Source organism: Nomia melanderi, chromosome 14 (genome assembly GCF_051020985.1).
Source record: "Nomia melanderi isolate GNS246 chromosome 14, iyNomMela1, whole genome shotgun sequence".
Taxonomy (NCBI): domain Eukaryota; kingdom Metazoa; phylum Arthropoda; class Insecta; order Hymenoptera; family Halictidae; genus Nomia; species Nomia melanderi.
The window spans coordinates 5,379,757-5,405,492 of NC_135012.1; the positions used below are offsets into that span (position 1 = coordinate 5,379,757).

At 43.1% G+C, this 25,736-nt stretch overlaps 1 protein-coding gene across 14 annotated transcripts; it reads right to left on the reverse strand.

Moving 5' to 3' along the window:
• Positions 1 to 1,992: 1,992 nt before the first annotated feature.
• On the reverse strand, positions 1,993 to 23,515 carry LOC116427113 (uncharacterized). 14 transcript variants are annotated; one of them, XM_076373794.1, is made up of 22 exons: positions 23,306 to 23,502; positions 17,502 to 17,690; positions 16,494 to 16,606; positions 15,498 to 15,643; positions 15,140 to 15,317; positions 13,035 to 14,053; positions 12,472 to 12,567; positions 12,225 to 12,404; positions 11,933 to 12,142; positions 11,259 to 11,518; positions 10,994 to 11,183; positions 10,622 to 10,814; positions 7,474 to 7,568; positions 7,324 to 7,347; positions 6,873 to 6,917; positions 6,672 to 6,738; positions 5,648 to 5,803; positions 5,183 to 5,324; positions 4,158 to 4,265; positions 3,947 to 4,099; positions 3,782 to 3,814; positions 1,993 to 3,006 (listed from the first exon to the last, which is right to left on the reverse strand). In XM_076373794.1, the coding sequence occupies exons 6-21, from the start codon at positions 13,818 to 13,820 to the stop codon at positions 3,787 to 3,789; spliced, it is 2,733 nt and encodes a 910-aa protein (XP_076229909.1). In that variant the 5' UTR covers positions 13,821 to 14,053; positions 15,140 to 15,317; positions 15,498 to 15,643; positions 16,494 to 16,606; positions 17,502 to 17,690; positions 23,306 to 23,502; the 3' UTR covers positions 1,993 to 3,006; positions 3,782 to 3,786. The 14 variants fall into 14 exon arrangements, with proteins under 14 accessions (XP_076229909.1, XP_076229897.1, XP_076229900.1 ...); XM_076373782.1 differs by lacking the exon at positions 3,782 to 3,814 and having other exon boundaries at positions 23,306 to 23,515; XM_076373785.1 differs by lacking the exon at positions 3,782 to 3,814 and having other exon boundaries at positions 15,149 to 15,317; positions 23,306 to 23,503.
• Between the last annotated feature and the right edge of the window lie 2,221 nt (positions 23,516 to 25,736).

A 25,736-nucleotide genomic window follows, 5' to 3' on the forward strand; every position in this document is an offset into this window, starting at 1 on the left:
CGTCATGGATACCCCGTTGTTCCGTCGTCGACGACGACCGCCCCGCCGCGACGAACCCGCTGAAAATTGGGGCTTCGACCGTGAATTGGGTCGCCGCGTTGCTCCACTTTGGATCGGCGCACCGAATCCGCGCGAGCCACCGAAGGAGCTCTTCTCTTTTCATCCCCCCCGACGCGCCGCCCTCGCCGAGTAACTCTTCGTCGTATTAAAACTCGACGATCTCGACGTTTCTCTTGCGTCGAGAGCGGAGATTCTAAATTTAATGTCTTCCAGCGATCCGCGTCGAAAGGCTTTGATTTCATACAGAAATCGTCGTCGATCGGTGGTCTTCGTTTAGGGGAGTTTTTCACCCCCGATCGGTGATACTGATAATAATTGACCGTATCGTTTGACAATGCAAACCATACAATGACGAGCGAGGTTCGCGATGAAGATTTCTAGATTAATTTAACAACAATGTCGTTCATTGTCCACGGATCAAAGCAAAACACTATTGTGCTATTATCAATTTACTATCTGGATTCTTGCCAGTGTCATTGACGACTGACGCTTCTGAATTACTTGGAAACAATCGTAACATGCAATTAATAATTGCCCCTGCTTTCCTTTGCTGCAAAAGAATAACTCTGCGAAAAGCGACCAAGATTTTCGTGACGCTTAGCGTGACACGTTGACTGCCACGAGAATTTCGAGCGTTTTGTTATAGTAAGATTAATTCCTTTATAACAGAGGGAAATAGTATTGAAAATAATTATTAATGTTTTGGTATTACGGTATTCGTATTACGCTATTATCTAGGTAGTATTACTAAATATTTTCATTCAATATCAATTATTGTAATTGTTTTCAACTATTTTGTAAGCTCCAGTCACCGGTAAGAATTCATCATTGCACTGCTTTTTCTTACTGCAACGGAATAACTCTACAATAAAATGGTCAAGATTTTCGTGGCGCTTAACGTGTTAACCCTTGTCGTACAATGACGAACGAGACTCGCGATGAAGATTTCTAGACTAACTTAACAACAATCAATGTTGTTCATTACCCACGGATCAAAGCAAACAATTATTCCGCTATTATCAATGTATTATCTTCAAATGAAATTTCCAATTAAAGTAGAATGGAGAATTATGTTGCACTTCCTCCAAATCGTCGATAGTGAAATGTTACACCAGCTCACTAGCGAAAGTAAGTATTACACCAATTAAAATAAGGGGTTAATTACGACGAACTCCCTCTTAGCAGACCCATATGTGACTAATATTTTCATGCGTAGAATGTAAACGTAGTCTATGTGGTACAGTTGAGAATTGCCTTCGAAGCTGATTGTGGCTGCAGAAAAATAATTGAGAAAGTATCGATGTTTAACCCTCTACGCTCTTTAGGCTCCACTGCACCATTTGCGATATTGGATATTTCAATAAACAAATTTGAAGCTACGTTAACACTATTTCTACCGAAGGTGTCAAATGGCACCTTCCGAAATTTTATCTCAGAATTATTTTCCGAGTTTAGTCGTATATTCTGAATTGGCTTTCCGACTACTCCAATAACGATTATAAAATTGACTACAGGAAATGTCTACAAAATTCCTGAATTGACTACAAAATTCAATTGAGAACAAATTATTAAACTGAGAAAATTTTAAATTAAAACTTCAGAAGTCCTTTGACACTTTCGGTAGAAATAGTGTTAAGATTGTTGAATTTTGTACAGATGCAATAAAAAAAAATGTATGAAACTCTTTAATTTTCATTAGGAGTACTGTAAAAATGGCTTGGAGTTGTTGGTAGGTTTGGAAATCGGTTGTAGTACTAAGAGTTAACAGTTCGAGACATTTGAAACGAATATACTATATATCATAAAACGTTCAAAAAAGATGCCAAAGATATAAATTTCACTAAAAATATAAATTCAATAGAAATTGAATAGAAAGTAACAGTATTCGTAACAGGAAAGGTGGGGAAGGCGTGTGAAAAGAGAACGCTCGAGCAATGTAGAATCATAATGTAATATATTATTTTTCTTATCATAACACAATATTGCTATCGTTATCATAAACCATAACAAGTTTTCATTCCTCGGTCGGTGTCGCTGTTGCGAACCTCCCGCGGTCCCCGTGCTGTTAATCCCGTGGTGAGTAATAAGGTGGATCGCGATCGCGATCGTAACAACGTTTTCTCAGCCGAAAAATTCGAAGCTTTCGCGCGTAGAGGCACTGTATCGTCGGCGCGTGTCGTTTCGCGGTCCCCGCGAGCCGCGTTCCCCCGCTCCTGTAAATACACTGTAATTCCTTTCAATCCGAACGGGGGACACAGGATCGACGAGGAACGCGAAAAGAGATAGTACGCGGGACGCGACGTTGAAGCGTGAAGCTTGGAATCGTTTAGAAAATCGAGCCTTAACGGTAGAATGGAAAAGGATACGTTCGTCGAAGCGTAAAAAACTGCATAAAAATTGTGGTGAGAACGCGCGAAACTAGAAACCCGGGCGAGAACGTTCGAAAACTGCTCGCTCGGCAGCCTAAAACGATTTTCGATTCTCACCAGAGTCCGAGAAAGTGTGTAAAAATATGATTATCATCTTGGTTGAACCGGTTAGGGTGAGAGGGTGCTGTGTGTTATCGTTTATACGCGTGATTCTCTTCCATTCCGTTCGCTCCGTTTCGTTTCGGTTCGTTTATATGTGTTTTCGCTTTGATTAACGCTTTCGTTTCCGCGTTCGTTCGTGCCGGACAGAAACGGTCCGTGCACGGATTTGCATTCGTTGTGTGCGCGAGCTCGCTAACGATAATATCATACGTTCAAGCGCGATTTGCTTTTGGTTTTGTATCTAAATACGAACGGTTATCAACGAAGCGATTCGAACAACAATTTCAGGGCAAAATGACAATCCGCTGGTCGCAGACGATGGGTCCTCTAGGGCAGTCGCCATCCGTTGAATGTCCGTCCGTTCCGGTTCCGGTCAGCAATGTTGACTGGATGGTATTCGCTGGTGGAGCGGCACCTTTGTTTCCGAGAAGATACAATAGTTTCAGTGAAATGCTCGAAAGAATGACACACTAGACTACGGGTTTATGGAACAAGCGAAAAGAACGATAGGATGTGTCGCAATCGTTAGCACGTTAAGCGCCACGACAGTCAGTGACTGACGCTTCTGAGTTGAAAACAATCGTAACATGCAAGATAACTGATTTCGAGTGAAGATGTTCAACACGTTGTCTGCCACAAAAATTTCTAACGTTTTAAACAGTAATACTTATTCTTTAATAATAAAGACAAATGATATTGAAAATAATTATTAATGATTTAGTATTACGCTATGAACTAGCTACTTATGTTACCAAATATTATTTAAATTCAAGTTTTTCATTGTAATTGTTCTTCAGCAATTTGGAAGATCTCGGTGACGGTGGCAGTCGACGTAATAACGTAACGAAGTCGATAATGCACTGCAAGGATTGCAACGTCAAATAATTAATAACTCTCCCTGCCTTTCGTTGCTACAAAAGAATAACTCTATGAAAAAACGGTCAAGACTTTCATGGCGTTTAACGTGTTAATGGCACCGTAGGAGCAAACGGACGATACAAACTCCAACTCTCTAACAATACACTAGGCGAGCCGAAGAGTGATCAAGCAAGGTAAACGGAAGAAGAAAGTGATTATCGTTCATCGACGCAGGTGTCGGGGCAAGTACAGGCAATGAAAGACCATGGTCATGCGCAGCCAAGTGTCAAGAAGCGCTCGCACGCATCGCTGGTCGTCTTCAGTTAACTTACCCATTTCATTCACCGAGTACTGGCAGTCGGAACCTTTACGCGAGAAGCGAATGAAAAGAAAACACGATTAGCTAGTCGATCTGGTGAAACGTTCGGGCGTTCGATCCGGAATGTATACAACACAGAGATACAGAAGAAACGAGAGTTTCGATGCTGTCCACTTACAATTCGATGTTCTGAATAGTAGACGTGGGACAGGTGGTGTCCACCTTCACGTGGCAGCGCTTGTGACACTCCATGTGACAATCTCTGCACTCGTAGCCCTGTTTGCCCCACCATCTCGTCAGCCTTCGTTTGCAGACTTTGCATATCGTCCCGCTGAAACAAAACGTCTTTGTTCAAATCAATTTCATTTCTCGCCGCGCGCTTCGCTTACCCGGGCATCTGTTTCGCCACGAAGGTGTGGTCGTTGTATATATGAAGCTTCGTCCCCTTTTTCCTCCAATTCCTTTCCTGTGCCATCGACAGAGGTACCAGATAACGTCTGAAAAACGGACGAGATCGTAACTCAAGGTTCGTCATTGGATTACATTATCTATCAGAAGCCTGTTGTGCTTAACACTAAAACTACCGAGCAGTTCAATTGACTTTTTAAAATTTCGCTATAGAAACTCCAAAAGTGCATCTGTTCAGACTTTGATTTACAATTCAAGTTGCGTAGTGCTAAATGAATTTTTTTAATAATTTCTCAGAGAAACATTTGTTACCTTTCTAATATTTGCAAAAAGAAGACGTCAGGTCATTTGACCCGTCTGGTAGTTTTAGTGTTAACGTGTTCCGTGCCACAGAAACTTCGGTTATTATGAACTGTATTGATTTTTTCAATACAATATTTAGTTATATTCAAGTTTTTGGTCTTTTTTATGTATTTTAATATTGTTTCCTTATATCTTCGCTGCTTTGTAACGTAAGCGCCATTCATTAAAAATATTTTCTTACAAGAATTGGTGTGTATATGTAGTACACGTGGCGCAGAACGTGTTAACACACACAGTTTCACAGTACAAAATACTCGAAATGGAAGAAATATAATAGTAAACAATTCGATTGAATTGCATTGTTATCATTGCAGGTTCATCTAGCCGAATGTCACCGCATTAGCTAGGATTATTTATAACATAGAAATGTTTTCAAATAATCATCGTTTAACCCATTACCGTACAATGACGAGTGAGACTCGTGATGAAGATTTCTAAACTAATTTAACAAGAAACAATGTTGTTCATAAATTTTGTTGCATTTCTTACAAATTGTCGATAGTAAAATATTACACGAGCTTAGTAACGAAAGTAAATAGTACGCCAAGGGGTTAATTGAGTAAACTGTAGTAATTCGATTGGGTTGGGGGTCACCGGTGAACCCCACGGCATTCAGCGCGTTAAACGTAGTTGAATTATTTACTTCTTCACTCCGTTCTCGACGGTTTCGAGAACCAACGTGGAAGCCTCGTTGTAGGTTCCAGTGGACGCACCGCTGATGCCGGACGCCTCGCTCAGACTAGAACGCCTCGAGTGTTCTTCTCTCCCTGATAGCGACAAACGAGCTATAAAACCCAAGCGAAACGGTCGTTTGCACTCGGTTACGTTAGTCGCGTGGCGGAAACGAACGGTAGAAGCGTTAGAGATCTCTTCGATTAACACTGGAATCACCGGTCAGTCGAGTTGACGTTTCCAAATTCTTTTCATAGAAACTCTAAAAGCGCAGTTATTGAGATTGCAATCGACTTATGATTCACTTTGCTAAATAAATGTCTTCGGCGATTCATCTCGACCTACTCGACAGTTCCAGTGTTAATTGCGTTCGCTAGTTTTTCTAGTTTCCCTTCCAAAGCGATTGCACAAACATTATCCATCGAACCCGACGTACCGGATCCAGGATCCGCAGACACGGATCTAGAGCGTGGATCCTCGTGGTTCACGTCGCCTTCTGGCCCGGCGGATCTGCTCCTCGTCTTCGACCGGCTGAGCCGCTTCTTTATGGTGCCGAAGAAGTCCCGCCGTTTTCTTCGAGTTCTTCCTCTTTCTACGATCAAGGGAAATTTCATCGAGATATTCTAATATCGTCAAGTTTAAATGTTTGAGTAACAGAGGTTTTTAAAAAAGTCGAACAGCGCAATAGCGCTTTCTGAATGGGATGCGAGAAGATACAAGCAGCGCAATAGCGCTCCTTTTATTTCATGTCGAGAAAAGCCAAGCAGAGCAATAGCGCTTCTCTTGATGTGTGTTAATAGTATTAATACTATTAATTTATAATGCCATTAACCCTTAGCAGTCCTATGTCGAGTCAAACTGGACATTCTATTTATTGCAACCTCCACCTATTTTAACAATTTTTTCTATATTTATTTCTAGTATCATGATTGTACCATTTAAAGGTAACATTTCAATGACTTCCAAATATTCTTGAATAAATAAATAGAGCGTCATAAGCTGTAATTGAATGAACTAACGTCGGCGTGAACCTCAAAGTGAGAAACCAAGAGCACTTCGGACCGCAAAGGGTTAATGATATTAATTTATAATACTATTAACGCTATTAATTTATAATACTATTAATTTGTAACACTATTAATACTATTAATACTATTAACTTATGATACTATTAATACTATTAATTTGTAACACTATTAATACTATTAATTTATAATACTATTAATGCTATTAATTTATAATAGGTAACAACGAAAGACAAAATATATTACATGGATTACTTATACACAAAGAACGTAGCGATACGACGTACATGCGCCTAAAAAGTTGAGCGCGTTTCGTCAGATTGTGAGCGCGTCGTCATTTGTCCGTATCGTTCGAATGCGCTGAATGTTTTCGACATGAAATCTGAAGAGCGCGAAAGCGGTGCGTATGACTCAAACGGTTAACAAATCAAATACCTTCAGAATTGGAGGAGTTCGGTGTACTTTCTGGTCCCGAAGTCGCGCTGGTCTCTCTGGGTCCATGCTAAAACAGACACAAACAACGTTACCATCCTCCAATCAATATTCCGACGCGCTTGATCAACACTTCGCATTCTAATCGACATTGAGAACAAGGGAACGCGCAAGTGGAAGACACTCGAGCACAGGAATAATTACCTCCGGTGTAATCTCTTGCCAGCTGCCGTGCTCCGTGAGGGCGACCTGCCGAATTAGTAAACACACGCCACGCAGCTTACGGTTATTAGTATTCTCGTAGCACGGTGGGGTTGCTCGGAACGCAAGGGTGAAGGAGCGGGAGCAAAACTGTATCGCTCGAGTTACTTGTCAAACCACTAAACAGGAGAGTTCTTCTGCGACCATAGGCGTAACGAATGCAACGCAGTGAGATCAACGGGGACGCTAAAATAATCAACTTCACCGATCAACAAGCGAATTCTCGCCGTTCTTTCGACTACGATCAAATCCGAATGTTGGAACAAAGAGGGAGAGACACCGAAAAAGAAAAGGAAGTTCCTGTAACTCGAGTCGAAGCGAGACAACAGGTAGGGCGTGCACTTAGTCGCCGGCGTACGTGGACGGTGCCGTCATGCAGTGTGTAACGGGTTACCTTAACTACTTGCCGCTCCGGTTGCTGCAAAAGAAAACCCAGAAAAACATACGGAACGGTTAGCTGGTACCAGTTAGACGTGGAAAAAAAGAAAAGAACAAGTATTCGGTTGCGGTTCGCGCACAGACAATCAATTTTCTGGAGACATACCCTCTGCTGGCTGTGGACGATCAGAGTCCCCTTGTTCCCGTTGGTCTGGCCGGTCCTGTAGGTCGGCTCGACGACGTTCCCGTTGGTCAGATAATCTGTGGGAAGAATGGTATCATTCAAAAGCTACATCTCACGAGACGCGTTGCTGGTGTTCGATGGAGAGAAGACGCTGCAAAAGCTGAAAAGTCGGGGAGCCAAAGGGACAATTTTCCTTACGATGTTTGGATTGGCTTGATGTTCCACGCATAGTCGTTATTGGCGCAGCAGTAACAAAAGACGGAACAACGAATACGACGAAGTGAGATGTAACGGTGGAAAATAAAATTCAGTGCCGCCAACTTCGTTGTATGAGTTATATGAGTCGCTCGGAAGCCAATGCGATTAAGTAGAAAACAAAACTTGAAGAAATCAAGGCTTTTGAGATTACACTATATTCAAAAACTATGAAAAGGAATTTCTGACCTGGAAAAGACGAAGAAACGAGTATTAAAGAAATTGATTTAATATGCAAATTGAATCATGAATCAATAAGTCTCAATAGATGTACTCTTGAAATTTCTACAGAAAAGTTTCAAAAGATTAATTTCTCGGTAGTTCTAGTGTTAACCCTTTGCGGATGGAGATTCTATAAATAGGGACTTTCAGCAGACGAAGCTAAATTACCTATCAGTTGCTTAATTAATATAAAAAGAAGGAAACTACCTACTGATCTCCCGCTGTTCGAGTAATCGAATCATTCGTCCGCGACTTAGTTTTCGAAATACGAAACTTTCATCTCGCCGAAGTGTCGACGTGCGTCCGCAATGAGTTAACAACTAAAAGGAATCTCATTTACTCGATTAAAATGTACATAACTCAGAAAATACCAAAACATGGACTCAAACACGTCGAGTTCTAAGCGACTCGTATGTCACTCGCATTCGGTCTTCCATCCTTAATTACTGTCATGCATCGATCACGACCATGTGGAAGACCAAGACAGCCCGAAGATCTTAACTAAAAATCTCCTGTTGCCTCCCTGATGTTTAGCTTTTAAAACACCGACGTCTTTTCTCCATCGAACAACATATACATGCATCGGTTTCGAAGCGTCTGCGCATCGCGACACGTGCGATGTGTCACCGATGCCCAGAGGCCCGTAGATCAGCATGCCCTCCATTGTTTCGCGGTCCAAGCGCGACCGAAACGCGTTCGTCCACCACGCTTCGACTCTTTCCATTGTTTTTCTCTGCTCTACGAAAAGCGGCACGGCCATTCCGTTTACCAGACGAATTTTTCCCGCTTGGCTACGGTCGCCGCGGTTACGTAAATCGTGATTTACCGCCGCGCCGCTCGTCAAGATCGGTTCCCTCTGGTAGCCGAAATAACTCTCGAAGGACTGCGGTACCGGGAAACATTCCGATAACGGGAGGCGAGCGTGAAAACCATTTAAAATCGTGCTTGGGCTGAGGGGGGCGGTGGAGGGGAGAAAGAGAGAGAGAGAGAGAGAGAGAGAGAGAGAGAGAGAGAGAGAGAGAGAGAGAGAGAGAGATTTTGAAACAAAAACGAAACATTTAAGAGGCTCATAAACCTTGCGTCCACGCGAATTTCCGCTTCGACCCGAAGGCTGCTAGTGAGACGGTTCGCTTCCGTCGGTTGCAATCTCTCGGTTTATTTATACGGTTATGCTCGCGACAACATCTGCTGCCCACCCAGTCGTACGACATATTTTACCGAATTTAGCGAACGTCTTTTCATCACACGCGCGGGCTTTTGAATAAATTTCAAGGTTTATGCGGGAATGGATGTAATGATGAAGGATGAACGTGTGTGCAATAGATAAACTGATTTCCTGTGTTTTGAGTCATTTTTGAAGACATTGGAATATTCTATGCTAAATTTTTTTTTTGTAATATTGATTGGTACATGTTAACGCTAGAACCGTGCCAATTAGAATGACTTTCGATTTTCCTATAATTATTGGTAGCTTGGAAGCATTGAATATTCAAAATGATTTTAAAATTTAGTAGTTTCACTTAAGTGGTATAATGAATGCTCAAAGGAACTGGAAATAATATATTGTTAAAATTTTTAAAGATTATGTATCAATCATGTTAAATGCTTGGTGGTTCTAGTGTTAATGATGTTCGTTGTTATGTTAAATACTGAAATGAATGTTCGAAGAAACTGGAAATAATCTACTGTTACAATTTTTACAGAGATTATATGGCAAACATATTAACACGATTTCATAGAGCAAAATACACGAAATGGAAAAAATAAAATATTAAATCATTTCGTATGTGAAATATCTATATAAAATAGCATTGTTTCTTAATAGACGTATGTTTTCTCACTAGATCGTTTCAAATAGTGTCGTCGATGTCTCACCGTTAAATGTCGAATATTTCTAATGAAAAACTTCCGAGTGCAAAGGGTTAATTGAGTGAACTATAGTAATTCGATTTGGTTGGGGGTCACCGGTGACCCTCATGGCATTCAACGTGTTAATTGCTCGGTAGTTCTAGTTGTTAATTATATTCGTTACTATCATATTAAATACTAAATGAACATTCGAAAGAACTGAAAATAATCTACTGTTCCAATTTTTACAGAAATGATATATCAATCATATTAAATCCTCATCAGTTCTAATATCAATTAGATTCGTGTGACACGAATCTAGAATATTCCAAATATACATAAAGCCTATACATAGCGAATGCGTGTTCTAGAAAGTGTGCGAGTGAGATGTCTCCGAATCTAAAATTGCGCGGGCGATTTGAATTAGACTGATCGTTCCATCGCATGGTAAAAGTACATTACACAATGAAACGGGCGTGCAACCGGTATGAGCCCCTTAAGGACAGAAAGAAAGAAGTGCGGGATAGAGTGGCACAATAATCTACGCGCTACACGAGAATATCGTTCGCATGCGAATAGGTGGCTATGCGAAAACTGCGCGCGTGCACCGCGCCGATTTCGTTTTCCATGGACGAGCGACGATGGCCGCCAGTCGGCGCGCGCATCGCGGCGGGCGGGAGTCGGCGGGATGTGACAACGGGCGCGATGATGACAATGATGACGGTAACGGTGTACTAATCACTATGAATCTCACACTGGTGGAATAGGAACGCAATGCCTTTCAGATAATGTAATTGGTAATTACCCCCATCGGACTGAACGGTAGAGTCGTACAAGATAAGTGTGCTGTTACCATTGTTGTAATTTAGACTATTGTCGCTGATGAGATTTGTCGGATTGTAGGTACGAGGAGTCGGTGACACCGGCTTTAACGTCTCCTTCACCTTGTAGGGTTTGCTCCCGATTTGAGGCACCTCTGCACCCTCGATGAACAGAAACTGGGGAAAAAGAGAGAAAGAAACAGAGAGAAAGAGAAAGAGAAACGGACACAGACGGGGGCCTAGCGGGCACCGGCGGTAGGATCGGGAGTAGTGGGGGTAAGTGTAGCCAAACGGAATTACGTCGCGGGGGTTTACGTTTCGCGGAAGTTGAGTTTCGGTTGTTTTATGGTAGTTACCTCGACGGTCAGGGTGCCGGTGATGTCGTCCTCCTCATACGGCCGATTCTGAAGCGGTATGATCTGCCTTTGGCTCGGGTTAGCGAGCAGCTCGTCCACTCCTACGATCCCCAGGCCTAGAAACCGTTGCGACTTGTTCACGCGATCGTAGACTTCTAGCAGCACTTCCGTGGTGTTGCGGTTGACGTCGCTGTGGTTTGAGAGAGGAAGATGAGAGAGATAGCTTGAGATTTCAAGTATTCGTATGATTGTTCCAGGGACTTACAAGAGGAATGCCTCGTCCCAGAGTGGGTTCCGAGTGTCCTTCTTCACGGATGTTTGATTCTTCTGCGGCGGATCGTCCAGTTCGACCACGCAGTATGGTTCGACGGCGCCTTTCTCACCGCCTAACTCCGCCGCTCTTACCACTTTCACCAGCAATCTCTTCTCGCCCAAAACGTACTGGGTTTGCGCTGGAGTCGGAGTACGAGTACGCATCTGTTGCTGTCGCATCTGCTGGGCTTGAAGCGAACCGCTGGACGCGCTCTGGGAGTATCGTGTGAGTTTATGTTTTGAGTTGATGATTTGGTAGCTTATCTGCCAATCTATCTATCTACCGATCTATCTATCTATCTATCTATCTATCTATCTATCTATCTATCTATCTATCTATCTATCTATCTATCTATCTATCTATCTATCTATCTATCTATCTATCTATCTATCTATCTATCTACCTCTCTATTTATCTATCTATCTATCTATCTATCTATCTATCTACTTCTCTATATATCTATCTATTTATCTATCTATTTATCTATTTATTTATCTATCTATTTATCTATTTATCTATTTATTTATTTATCTATCTATCTATCTATCTATCTATCTATCTATCTATCTATCTATCTATTTATCTATTCATCTAACTACCTATCTGTGCATCGTTTTCCAACCTACCATGCTGTCGTAATGCACCGGCAACGAGAAGCCGGGTTGGTTGGTCGGCTGGTCCCTCCATAATCGCGGGCAATTCGGGTATTGGAACAGATTCAGATGTACATTGGTCCCTCTCAAAGCACCGACTACGATCTCGGTCACGACTTCCTGCAACTGGCTCTCGTCGAGATCCTTCTTTATCGTTCCCACAGGTGCCAGCGAAACTTTCACCTGACAAATTAATAGATAAGAATGTCAAGTGTAAACAGCTGCGATAAACTGTGCAAAATATTCCACTGCAAATCGATCGAACCTCTGGCCATCCATCGCACTTCAGATCCAGTAGAAGCTTCTCGGTGATACAGATAACGTTCAAACGGGCGCGAAAGCGGTTCACGTTGACACGGTAGTGGCTGACCTCTAGCTTATCCGCCCTCCTACGAAACGCTTTCAGCTGCAACGCGGGCGTAGCCTCGCAGTCGCACGTGATCGTCTGCAAACGAAACAGCGGACTCCTGTTTAATCAGCCTCCAACAGATCAATGCGTTACGCGTACATACCACGTCGTCCTTCGAGTCGCACTCGCAGAATATGTTAGACAAATTCGGCGGATAAGTTTCAGGAAGAACTCGGACGAATTCAACTCCAACCCCGTGCTGCAAAATGAAAAGCGTCCATCAGCGCCGCGGGAACCACGGTTTCCCTCTACGCGAGCCAGCTTGTAGCCGAGTCTCGACGCCAAGAAGACGCCGGGACACTCAGTTTCCACGCGCGGTACTATATTTAACGATCACCGGCCGTCCGCTCGTCACGCATCGGAACGAAGGAAGCGTCGGACGTTTCGACAACGGTCCTCGCGCGTCTGTCACACGCCAGACTCGCCGATCCATCATCGCGACGCGACGGCCGTCGCGACCGAGGAACATTTCCGTCGCTGACCACCCACGTCCGACCGAGCGGCCGCCTCGCCTTATCTAGTCTCGCGGATCCCGCGACGCGGGTGTCAACGAACGCGCGCTCGCGCCGCGACACTGCTCGGCGCAGGGTTCGCCGGACAGTGTCGTCGAGGACGCGGAGGATCAACGACGAACGCCGACGACGAGGGAACGAGCCGGTGGCGTACCTCGTCCACGGAGTTGGCGGTGAACTGGTTCAGCGAGCCGACCCAGACGGCCAGCACCTCGTCGAGGATCGCCGGATCGGAGTAGAGCCAGACGATGATCTCGTTGACCCAACGAACAGCGTCCGGATCCGCGCCGGTCGCGGTCGGCAGGTTCAAGCTCTTGGAGCTTCTCGCGGGGCTGATCAGGGCGCCGGAAGTTTTCCTGGCCGTGAGGCGTTTCCGAACAGGTGGGGTCGGCGGCACGTAGGAGGGGGACGAGCCGCCGCTTCCGGTTCCAGCGGGATGGCTAGCACCAGCGAGAGGCCCGGACGCGGAACCGGCGCCGCCTCCGCCGCCACCTGCCCCGCTAGATCCCGCAGGCTTCGCGCTGGCGGTCGGGCTGCTTGGGCCCGATGGTGTTTTTTGCGTTCCCAGCGAGAGCAACTTCCTGCCGCCGAAGATACCACCGCCGCCACTGCCACCGCCTCCGCCGCCGCCACCACCACCACCACCACCACTACCACCACCGACACCAACGCTATCACCGTGAACGATATGGCCGTCCTTCGCGGCGATAAACGCACCGGGGGCGGCCTCCTTTAATACGAACCGATTGTAAACGTATTTGCCGACGCACAATACCACCAGCCCGAACAACATCCAACAGAATATCAACATCGATAACGTATCCATGGTCGTGTCACCAGCCGAGTCGAAACTGCATATCAGATCGTCCACCCGCTCGGCCAAGTCGGCCATATTGCCCCATCGTTCGACCAACCAAGTCCAATTGGATTCCAAAAACATTCTTTTCTATTTTCACCCGCGAGCGAGCACACCGCCCCACCACCGCCGCGCCGCGGGCTATTAATACGCCGCACCTATACCCTGGGCCCCCAGGACTACGGCACTGGCTCCGTTACGATTTCGCTTGGTGTTTCCTCGCCAGCGTTTCCCGGTGACGCCGCTTCTTCCGCCGGTACTTGGCTTCTTTGACTCACCGTCGATAAGCTTCCTCTTCTCGCGCTCCTTCTTTCGGCCTGCAACCGGTTACCTTTAGGAAACCCACGCGGTCCCTTCGTTTAACGCGTCGACTGCCGTTGCGGTGAAATTTGCGGAGACTTGTTAACTCTTTGCTATCGAGAGGTGACTCTCAGTCGCTAGTTGATTCGATGCAACAAAATTACAAATGTTATATGTAACATTAACCCTTTGCACTCGGAAGCGTTTTATTAGAATCATTCGACACTGTCCGATGAAACAGGTGACATTATTTGAAACGAACTAATGAGGAAACATACGTAAATTAAGGAATAAAGCTGTTTTATATAAATATTTCGCGTATTGACGCATTATACAAAACTTAGTATTATATATGTAACACTTTGTAATTTTCTTATATCAAATTAAATAACTGAGAGTCACCTCTCGAGTGCAAAGGATTAAGTTTTGTATAATGCATCGATACGCGAGATATAAAATAGCTTTGTTTCTTAACACTAGGACTACCAAGCACTTAAACTGATTTTTCTAGATTTCTTTATGTTCTTATCTTCGTATCAACTTTCTTATAAACTTCTGTGTATTTATTAAGATCTCATTTAACTTATATTTCAGTATAAGCATTACTAAATCAACTTCTTCAACGATTTCTCACAGAAGCATCTGTACTTTTTCAGTAACTGCAACAGAAGAAATCATTCTGGCCCATCTTGTAATTCTAGCGCTAATTTACTGTTTCCTCATTAGTCCGTTTCGAATGATGTCTATGTCTCATCGGGAAGTTGAATGTTTCCAGTGAAAGGCTTCCGAGCACAAAGGGTTAACATGCGTGTAAAAATCTCTTAGTCTACAGTTAAATGCCGCAAGCATCCATTCAGGCGCGTGTAGGAAACACTTACATTCCGGAATCACGTAGGATTAAGTCACCAACGGTGTTCTAAAAATGACTGTGTTATCGGTATTCAGTCGAAGAATGCCGAATCGCGTGGGACTGCGTTACCGGTCCCGATTGCGTTAACGGTCACTTCCAACGTTTCTGCTCGTGACGAAAGAATAATGTATTACGCGAGGCGTTGGAAGTTCTCGTGGCAGTCGACGCGCTAATTACTCCTTCGCGTTATCACCTCGTGTACCGTATCGATCGACTCGCCGGCTCGCGCCTCCGCGATTCGTCGGATACGTTTTGCGTTGGACTAATCTAAGTCCTTGGTTCGCCGATCAGGTTATCCTCTTCTAGATAACGGTACGGCGATTCCATCGACGCGTTTCTTTGGACAGCGATTCCGTCGTCGTACTGTCTAACTGAAATTCAGAGTCGTTTATCAGCTGATGCGTCAACGAAAATAACGTCTATTGTGAATCGAACGTTGGCGACCGACGCTGGCTGACGACGAACGGTCGCGAGGCTCGATAAGAACACGACCGTGTTATCAGCGAGCGTCGCCGACCGCGTGGATCGCGGCGGAACCTCGTGCCTCTTACCGGTGGTTCTCCGTCACTGCGCGCATCGCGTCATCTTCTATTAGCGGAGGCCACCTCGACTTTCCCTCTCGTCAGTATCGTTCGTGACTCGCGTCGCGAAGCGTGGCCCCCGATTCCCGATGATCGTTCGTCCAGCGGCGCGTCCACTGTCACGAGAATTTTCAATAGTTTACATACCAGTAAAGAGTTTACGACATTACTTATCGTATCATAACAAAAGCGAATGCTATTAGAATTAGTTATTAACACGTTGAATGCCGCACGATTTAGCAAAATGCACGGAACGAGAACAATGTCAAATTATTTCGTTGAATCGTTTTATTATTATTGCATGTTTATCTCGCCGAATGTCACCGCATTAGATTGTTTGTAATACAAATTTCTGCAGATAATGATCGTTTAATTGAGTGAATTATAACAATTCGATTTGGTCACCGGTGACCCACATAGCATTCAACGTGTTGACACTTTCGCTACCAGCGTCGCATATCTGTGACGGCAGTAATGTTGTATTTTACATAAAGAAAGTTAAATTGTAAGTTAAAGATAGTGCATTGATAATAGCAAAATAGTTGTCTGCTTTGATCCGTGGGTAATGAACAATATTGATCGTTGTTAAATTAGTCTAGAAATCTTCATCACGAGTCTCACTCATTGTACGGCAGGGGGTTGAAATACTAAATATTTAACTTCATAGTTTTACTGTATCGAGTAAAGTGGTGACTGAGAATCACCTCTCGAGTGCAAAGGGTTAATAACTGATGAGGCTTGTAACATTATGGTAGAAGAAAGAGGTTCAAAATAATTAAGAGGTACATACAAACAGGAAAAGGATTAAGCAGAAGCAAGAAAGACTCTTAATTAGCAGAGTAGGAAAGCTATCGCCATAACACTCTGATTCTCACAGAAGAATAAAAGGAAGTTAACAGCTCGGTAGTTTAAGTGTTAATTATTTCGATCGCGATTCTCGTGCTAGACTATTAACCGGTTACTTACGTTGTCAAACTGTCTCACGTGTTGCGCTCCCGTTCAGCAACTCCGTCGCGCCGGTTGTCGGTGACCACCGTGCCAGTGGAAAGATTCTCCTCCAGTTCGCCTCCGATTCGACTCTGCGAAACACGAAACGTTAACTCGAGCCGAGCTCCGAACCAGTTGTTCTTCACGTTCGATAACGGATTATCGAAGCCGAGCGACCAACCCCCGACCCGGTAACGCGGCCGGCGACCGCACAGTCTACGACCGAGCCTCGAATAACGCGGTTAACACGTTAACACGTTCGCTACCTGCAGCTCTTTCAATAACAATTGCCGTGATTACAATACTTTTTTAACCCTTAGCACTCCAGGTTGTTTTGTAGAACTATAGTAGAGAAATATAACATTTCTTCGATCTTTTATTCTCCTTGTTAGTAGACAATTTGGATGTGTGGGGAATCTAATAATTTTAGGGTAGTTTCTTTAAGATTCATTAAAATCTGCAATATATAGCGTTCAAAGGATTAAATAGAATATATCGTCTTTACAAAATACAAAGAGATACAAAATACATTGACCCTTTGGCTACGGCAAAATTTTCCGTCAACGCATATTTCTAAGAAAGTGTATTAAAACTATGAAAACACTGAATTGAACTAAATTAAACCAATCGAAAATAGTCACATGTATATAATACATAACTAACGGATATGTAATTGTTGAACTAAAATTCGCTTACGTCAGATTTAAGCGAGCTTCGCTGCAATTATTGTCAATAATATTATCCGGGCGCCTATAGGCGCCAACTTCTGTACATTATACCATGCGTTAACGTTAAATGAGAACACGCGTAAATGTAATTCACTCTTTGCACAAGACATGAAATATTGAACGTCACAAGTACGTGACGCTGGTAGCAAACGTGTTAAAACGTATCTTGGAAACTGCGTTCCCACGTAAACAACGAGCACAACGGAGACAATCTTCTGTTTACAACGCCGCGACGAAGTTAATTACAAAAGACACGTACGAAAGCTTCACCAGGATACGATTTCCAAAATATCGTTCACGATAGAAGTCCACTGCCGCGCTCAACGTGTCAACCGGTCCCGCGTCACTACAGTCCCGCCGCTTACTGGGCCAGCACAAGTGTCTATCCGCTTGTAATTTTCCGTAGACTTTAATCCTCCGCGGTCCGAAGTACTTTCAGCTCCACAGTCTGAAACGTATATCGACGTCACTCGATTACAATTCAATACAGCACTCCTCTAACACGTCGAAGACTCTGTTACCAATCGAAACAACATCTCGGAGGACCGCGAAGGGTTAACACGTTGACTACCACTGGAAACTCGCGTACTTCACGTGTCACTGATTCCTCGGTAGCAAAGATAACAAGGAATTACTAATAACTTGTTATCACCGTTTCTACGTTACACCACCATCCGATTATCCAGACATTTGTATTCATCGGTTATATTACAGATTACGATTATCAATCGGTAATTATGAGCCTCCGGTCATCGACGAGCACCGTGGCAGTCAAGGTGTCACGGGAACCGTGCGGTACGAGCAGCGCGTCGCACGAGGGCCGTCGCTATTCTTCGCGACGCAGCACCGGCTCCGTTTACCGATCGATCGATTCGCGTCTTCGAATGCGCCAGCTGCGAACTCGGCGAGTGATTCGCTAGCAGCGCGGCGAATGTCCTGCTTCGTCGCGTTCCACCGGATCCGGTTCTCCGCGGGTCCGCCCGGCACACATCCGGTTCCGTGTTGCTCGCGGTTCGACTCTCCGGGGATCCCCTGCCCTTCTTATCGGTCCTCTATCGCCGCGACGCGACGCCTTCGCGACGCACGCTGGACCGTGTCCATCGGAGCGCAAGCGCGCCGCTGCTCCGCTTGCCGCATTCACCCCGGCGACATTCGATTCGCTGGTTTCTCCGGAGACGGGAGCAGTGCTCTGCGCGAGACCAACGTCGGGTGACCTCGTTTAGGCCCAAAACGGTTTTCACCCTTTGCACTCGGATGGCGACTCTCACTCACCATTTCATTTGATGCGGTAAAACTATAAAAGCTCATATTTAACCGTTTGCACTCGGGAGGCGACTCCTAGTCGCCAGATGATTTGATACAGGAAAATTATAAACTTTGGTATTTACCGTTAACCTTTTTATACTGTATCGATACGTGAAATATTGAAAGGAAATGGCTTTGTTCCCTAATTTATGTGTGATTTCTTAATGAATTCATTTTAAAAAATCTTGTCTACATCTAACTAGAAAAGATTGAACACTTCAAGTGAAAATGGTTAACCCTTTGCACTCGGGAGGTGACTTAAAGGAGGTGAAGCTAAAGCCAGTCATTGAATTCCTAAATGCAATTTCGTGGTTTATAACTTTAACTAACTATATCTATAGGATTAACCCTTTGCACTCGGGAGGTGACTCTCAGTCACCACCTGATTTCACGCGGTAAAACTATAAAATCTTTCCAATAAATTATTAATGACAAAGTGGCTGTGTCGATCAGAGTTGAGAAAAAAATCATAAGCCAAGGGGTTAACTAAACTAATTCAGTAATGGCAAAACTAAAGTACAAGTTATTTTGACTCATCCGGTAGTTCTAGTGTTAACACATTGTTGACCGGTCACGAGTTAACTCGTGTTTGCACTTGCATTAGCTATTTCAATTTTCGAAACACAGTGCAGTTGCAAAATATTCAAAATTATATTTCAATTCATTATATGTAAATACCGTATATTGAAGTTTATTTGGATTGTTTCACTTTTATATTTAACCGTCTGAGTGCTGAGTTGCGCTATAGCGTTCTTCTTGTGTTGTGCCAAAATTACGAAGAGCGCGGAGGCGCTTTTGTTTATCGGTATCAATTATAATTTTTTTACTATATTCTTCAAGAAATAAATCAAAGTAAATTTATTTGAATAAATGTTATTTTTTGGATATTTTTTGTAATAACACAATGTTTGTGATCTCATTAGATAAGTACTCTCATTAATTTCTTTGCATAGACACCCAATCACTTCCCGATTTTTGGTAAATATCCACCAAAGTTGTTTAGCATCCAAACGGTTAATTACGAAATAACAACCGGTGACGTGAGATAGCTTCTGCATAGAATTGCCGGTCAACAATGTGTTAAGGGGAAACGCGTCGGCGATCGTTTTAGGGTAACCGACGCGTGGAGTTCTCCGAGAAGGATAAGGCCAGGACTACGCAAGCGTTCCGCACGTGCCACACACGTAGCGTTCTCCGCTGAAGCAAAAACCGCGTGTCGCAACGCAACTGACTGCACCACTCCCGTCGCAGCGTGTTCCACGCTGGTGAACTTGCGGGGGAAGTTATCGAACCCGGAAATTCAAAACGTTATGATACTTTGTATGTAAGTAGAGTAAGTCAATAGATTACGGTTATCTTCCGTGGCGAATGTTACTTTGAAGGGTGAAACCACCCCTTCGAGAAAATGTAAATTCTTTCGCGTGGATGATCTTGGGTAAGAGATAGCGAGAATAAGTTTAAACAAGAAATACGTTGTTTTCTAACGTCTATAAAATTGAGTAATAGAATTTTCAAATTTCAAACTTTAAATTCAGTTTCGGAGAATTTGAACTTTTTGGAAAAGTTCATTTTGAGTTTTATAGCGAACAACGTAGTTTTTGCTTAACACTAGAACTACGGAGCATTTAATACGATTAACACGTAATCTTTATAAAAATTGTGACAATAGATTATTTTCAGTTCTTTCAGACATTCATTATAGTATTCTATTTTCTAGATCATTTCAAATATTGAATGCTTTTAAGGTATCAATAATTGCGGAATAAAAAGATCGAAACCAGTCATTTTGATTAGTAGTAGTTCTAGTGTTAACCCTTAGCACTCCATGTTGTTTTGTAATCTATCAGTATCTGCACCTAATTTTTATAGTACTCCTACCGAAAATGAGAAATGTTATAACATTTCTTCGATCTTTTATTTTCCTTCTAAATGCAAAATTTGGATGTGCGGAAAATCTAATAATTTTAGGGCAGTTTCTTTAAGATTCATTAAAATATTTAATATTATAACCGGTGCAATATTGGAGCCTACAGAGTTCAGAGGGTTAACTTTTTGCACTCGAAAGGTAATTCTCAGTCATTTGATTCGATATAACAAAATTACAAAATATTGTATACAATATTAAATTTTATATAATACATCAATGTATGAAATATTTATATAAAACAGCTTTGTTTCTTAATTTACGTATGTTTTCTCATTAATTCGTTTCACGTCTATATCTAGAGTGCAAAGGGTTAACCCTTAGTAGTCTATGTCTAGAGTGCAAAGGGTTAACCCTTTGCGGACGAATATCTACATTTCGGCGAGATGAAAGTTTTGTATTTAAAAAACTAAGTCGTGGACGAATGATTTGATTACTCGAACAGCAAGATATCAATACGTAGTTTCCTTTTTTTATATTAATTAAGCAATTGACAAGTAATTCAGCTTCATCTGCTCAAGGTTTCGTATATTTTATACAATCTCCGTCCGCAAAGGGTTAAATGCTTTCTCTTATCATTCCCAAAATAATCCACCGGAAAGAATTTGCATTTTCTCCTGTTGGTTTCAAAATAACATTTGCCGCGAGAAGAGAATCATAATACTCTACTTACACTTCAAGTTTCATGTTTCGAATTTCCAAGTTCAACTTCCCTCGTCGCGTCAAAACACACGATTCCCATGAAACGCTCGCGTAGTCTCCTAGAAGAACTGTACATCCCGATTCGTCCAAAAGAATCGCAGCCGCATTTTCCAGCGGACCGGTCGCGTGCGTTTGATCCGATCTCGTCGAGTCAGCGATCGGTAAGAGGGGTGTTTCACGGTCGCGCGGGCGCGTCCTCGCCGACTTCCGCTCGGCGCCAGCCGTCCTCCTTCGCCGGCCTCGTCGCCGCCTGTCACTCGCCCAGCTGCTCGTCCTATCGACCTGGAAGCTACCGAGACTGCTCGAGTTAGCGACCGGCAACCGAAACTTCGAATCGTTTACAACTCGACTCGCAACAACGCAGAGATCGTTTGGAAGCGGCATAGAAACGACGTTCCATTTCTCGCAAGGATGAGAGAATCAGCCAATGGCGGCTCGCTTTTGGCTTCGTGGAACTGCAACCAGATTTCTATTTGATATTAACCCTTTGTCAAGAGGCGACACCCAGTCGTCAGGTGATTTGATACAGCAAAATTATAAACTTTGGTATTTACCATTAACCTTTGTGTACTGCATCGATACGTGAAATATTGAAAGAAAATAGCTCTGGTGCCTAATTTATGTATGACTTCTTGTTAAATTCATTTTAAACAATGTTGTCTACATCTAATTAGAAAGTATAGAATACTTCAAATGAAAAGCTTTCGAGTGCAAAGGGTTAACCTTTTGCACTCCAAAAGTTTGTCACTAGAAATATTCAATTTATTTTTATGAGATATAGATGAAATTTTTTTAAACTGACTTAACGAGGAGTCTATTCACAAAATAAGGGGAACAATGGTATTTTATTTCCACATTTCAGGTATCGGCAGATTACTCGAGACTTGATGTTAAATTAAATTATTAAATTTGGAGTACAGAGGGTTAACATTTAATACTAGATTTGCGGACATTTATTGTAGTTTATTCTATTGTTCCTAGAATGATTGATGTTCGTGCGTTTAGATCTAGAAAATGTTTAAAAATGTATTATTAGAAACCATAATTGCGTAATTGAAGCAATGAAAGTCGATTTAAACATTTACCAAATAATGTTTATAAAATTCAATGCATCAAATTGACTCGTTCCGTAAATCTAGTGTTAATATAATGAATCCTTCTTCTTTAATTCTTTCTTTGTACTTGTACAATATATAATCCTTAAACTTATCACGTTGAATGCCATGGGGGTCGCCGGTGACCAACCAAATCGAATTACTATAGTTCACTTAACACTATTTCTACCGAAGGCGTCAAATAACACTCTTGAAATTTTAGCTTAAAATTAGATTCTCAGTTTAATCACTGTTCCTGAATTGAATTTTGGACGTTTCCTATAATTAATCTTATAATCGTCATTGGGAAAATCGAAAAGTCAATTCAGACTGTACGACTAAGCTCAGAAGATAATTTTAAGATTTCGAAAGGTGTCTTTTGACACCTTCGGTAGAAATAGTATTAATGAAGCGATGATTATTTGAAAACATTCCTATATTATAAATAACGTCTAACACGGTGACATTCAGCTGAACGTCTAACGATCATGCAATTCAACCAAACGATTTACTATACTTTCTCCACGTGTACTTCGCTGAAATCGTCCCACGCGTTGTCAGTAGCCATCCCCATTAACACGAACGTTCGAAAACAAAGGCTCCAAATTTTCTGGAGCAGCACCCCCCCTAATTTTAGCCACGAGCCGTCACTGGAACCAGTCTAGGTTTCCATGCTACCAAAACAGTCGCAGCTGCGCGTTCCCCTTCGACCTTACACGCGCAACATTCGAGCCACACTGCGAATGGGATTGCCAAACTCTCGGTGCCTCGGGGATCTCATGGAAACCTTGAGCGCGAGTCGAGTCTCCAGCCGAATCAGGGACCGTCGAAGTTACCGGACTCCCCGCGGAGCCAGAAGTCGAATGGTACCGGTCGAATTCGAAGCGGTGCTCGCGTCGGCAGCCACGGAAGCGTCCAATCGCTCCGAGACCGATTATTCGAACGGCCGTCGCCAACACGTCGCCGCGCGCTCCAGATTCTCCGCTCGCCGGTTCGTTCCGTTATCGATCCGAAGGCGAAAACAACCGCAATACGCACCCACGAAACCTCGCCGTGTTCCTCTGCTAGCCTCTCTGCGCCCGGGACAGTCGGTTCCAGCTTGGACGGCTACTGGAAGGCGCGGCTCGCCGCGGCCTGCGTCCCGCGAGCGGAAACAACAAACAGCCGGCCGCCTCTCGCGATCGACCGCGTCGACGAGTCGATTCCTCCGCTGTACTATCCCGCTCCACGCGTCATTCGTTTCTCTCCCTCCGTTCCTCTCGGCCGGTGGCCCCTTTCTCGTGTTCCCGTGTCAGCTCCGCTCCCACCCGCGCCGCTTTTTCGCCGCACCGACTGGATTGGGGAAATAGGTGACGTTTTGTTATAGCTCTTCGACCAGGGAACGTGTCCGGATGAAATTTCAACTAGAATTCGTTGGAGAATCGTTACCTTGGATGTTCCAATCTGTTTCTAGGATCTTTCGGCACTGAATGGTTGTTCCTTGCCGAATGTAGAGAATTTTTATAATTTTAGTTTATAAAACACTAGATTTATTGGTGTTTATAGTTTGAATCTATTGTTCTTAGAAAAATCGTTGTCCGTTGATTTAGAACTTAGAAATTACAGGTTTGGGAGTAGACAATTAGGATTTACGGAGATTTACTGTGCAGTTTGTTCTATCGTTTTCAGAAGGATCGATACTGGTGCATTTAGATCGTGGAAATTGGAGATTTGGAAGTAGGACACATATTTGCATAACTGCGTGAATAAAAATCGACCCAGAGATTTACCAAAGAATACTCGTAAAATTCAATGTGAGTCAAATTGACTCGTTCCGTAAATCTAGTGTCAAGCGTTATTGTTCTAATAGATAATGAACGGTACCGTTTAGTACAAGTGTAATTTCAATCAGGAAAGTATGCTGAAGATTTTAGGACAAAAACGAAGTAAAAATATTGTATAAAACTGTAGCATCATGGAGAAGAGAAGCAATTTCTTTCGTGAGAAATACTCTTAACAAAACAACCAAGCAGTGAAAGTGACATTTTGAAATCTCTATGGAGACTTCAAGAGATCTATCGAAACTTTAATTGATTTATAATTCAGTTGGCGTATCGCTAAATCAATTTCTCCAATAATTACTCAAGGAAACATCTGTTATCTTTTTAATCATTGCAAAATGAAGAAATCAGGAATGAGTTATTTTGACCCGTCTGGTAGCTCCAGTGTCAATACGTCTAATTTTCGACGTTTATTACAACTATAATATCGTGTACTGAATTATATTAACTTTATCGTTTCCGAGGTTCATAGACATTTAAGAACGAAAATACATTCGGTAGATATCGACGCCGGGAAGTTGACTTTTTGGCAAAATGTCATCTACTTTGCCGATCTAGCTCGCTCGTGCGCCGCCGCGTCACGGACGATCGACGACGTATCGCGACAACTGGCCGCTTACGCCTCTCTCTGTCTCTTTCTCTCCTTCTCTCTCTCTTTGCCTGCAACAACGATCGGTCAAAGATCGCGAACGCCGATGACGGAACGCCGTACCGCGCGCCGCATGTAAGTATTTATATCGGTCGATGACTAAGGACTCACCGTTCGACCTTCTTGCGTCGAGGAACTCCGTGCTCGCGCCTTTCCAGAAGTTGCCTGCTCTGCGTGCAGCTTTTCACGATTCTTCCGGTTTCCTCGGGTCGGAACCAGGGATTGGAAACATGATATCGGTTTCCGTCCTTGAAACAGTTATGAACCGGAATTAGAAGTAACTGTTAGTCGTTATATCGGTTCTGAGCTACATTACATCGGTTCTGAAACGATTCTACAACTGTTATTCTTTGATTCTTCATTTGGGTTCTTCATAATTGTTTCAAGAACCGAAATCGAGTAACAATTACGACTAATTTCCACAACTGCTTCAGTCGGAACCGAAAAGTTTCAAAGTTATTCTCGAAGCCTTTTCAATCCCTGGTTGGAACTCTGTTGATTAACTCGTTTGTTTGTCCGTATGAGTGGCGATCGCGATTAACACTAGAACTACCAAATAGGTCAAAATGACTTATTTCTGATTTCTCCTTTTACAATTACTGAGAAGGTACGGACAGTTCTACGAAAAATTATTAACGAAACTAATTCAGTAACAGCAAAATTGAAGTACAACTCAATTGAAGTCTTAATAAACGCATGCTTATGGTTTCTATACAGAAATTGGTAAAAATTATTTTAAGTGATCGATAGTTGTAGTGTTAAAAGCATTGAATATTCGAAATGATCTCGAATTAAATAGCTTCACTCAAATACTATAACGAATACCCGAAGAAACCGAAAATAATCTATTGTCACCGTTTCCATAGAGATCACATGTCAATCGAATGAAATCCTCGATAGTTCTAGTGTTAAACGTCCGCGAGTTCGACGATCGTCGCGATCGGGAAAAGAAGGTTCGCCAACGGCGGGAATAAACGAAACGATAGGCTACTCCGAAACG

What these genes read in the sequence shown, in the direction of transcription:
- LOC116427113 (XM_076373782.1), bottom strand. Translation starts at nt 13,820, where the DNA reads ATGTTTTTGGAATCCAATTGGACTTGGTTGGTCGAACGATGGGGCAAT. An exon ending in TGGGACGAGGCATTCCTCTT is followed by an intron (nt 11,184 to 11,258) that starts GTAAGTCCCTGG and finishes CTCAAACCACAG; the next exon opens with CGACGTCAACCGCAACACCA. An exon ending in TCGTCCACAGCCAGCAGAGG is followed by an intron (nt 7,348 to 7,473) that starts GTATGTCTCCAG and finishes TTTCTTTTGCAG; the next exon opens with CAACCGGAGCGGCAAGTAGT.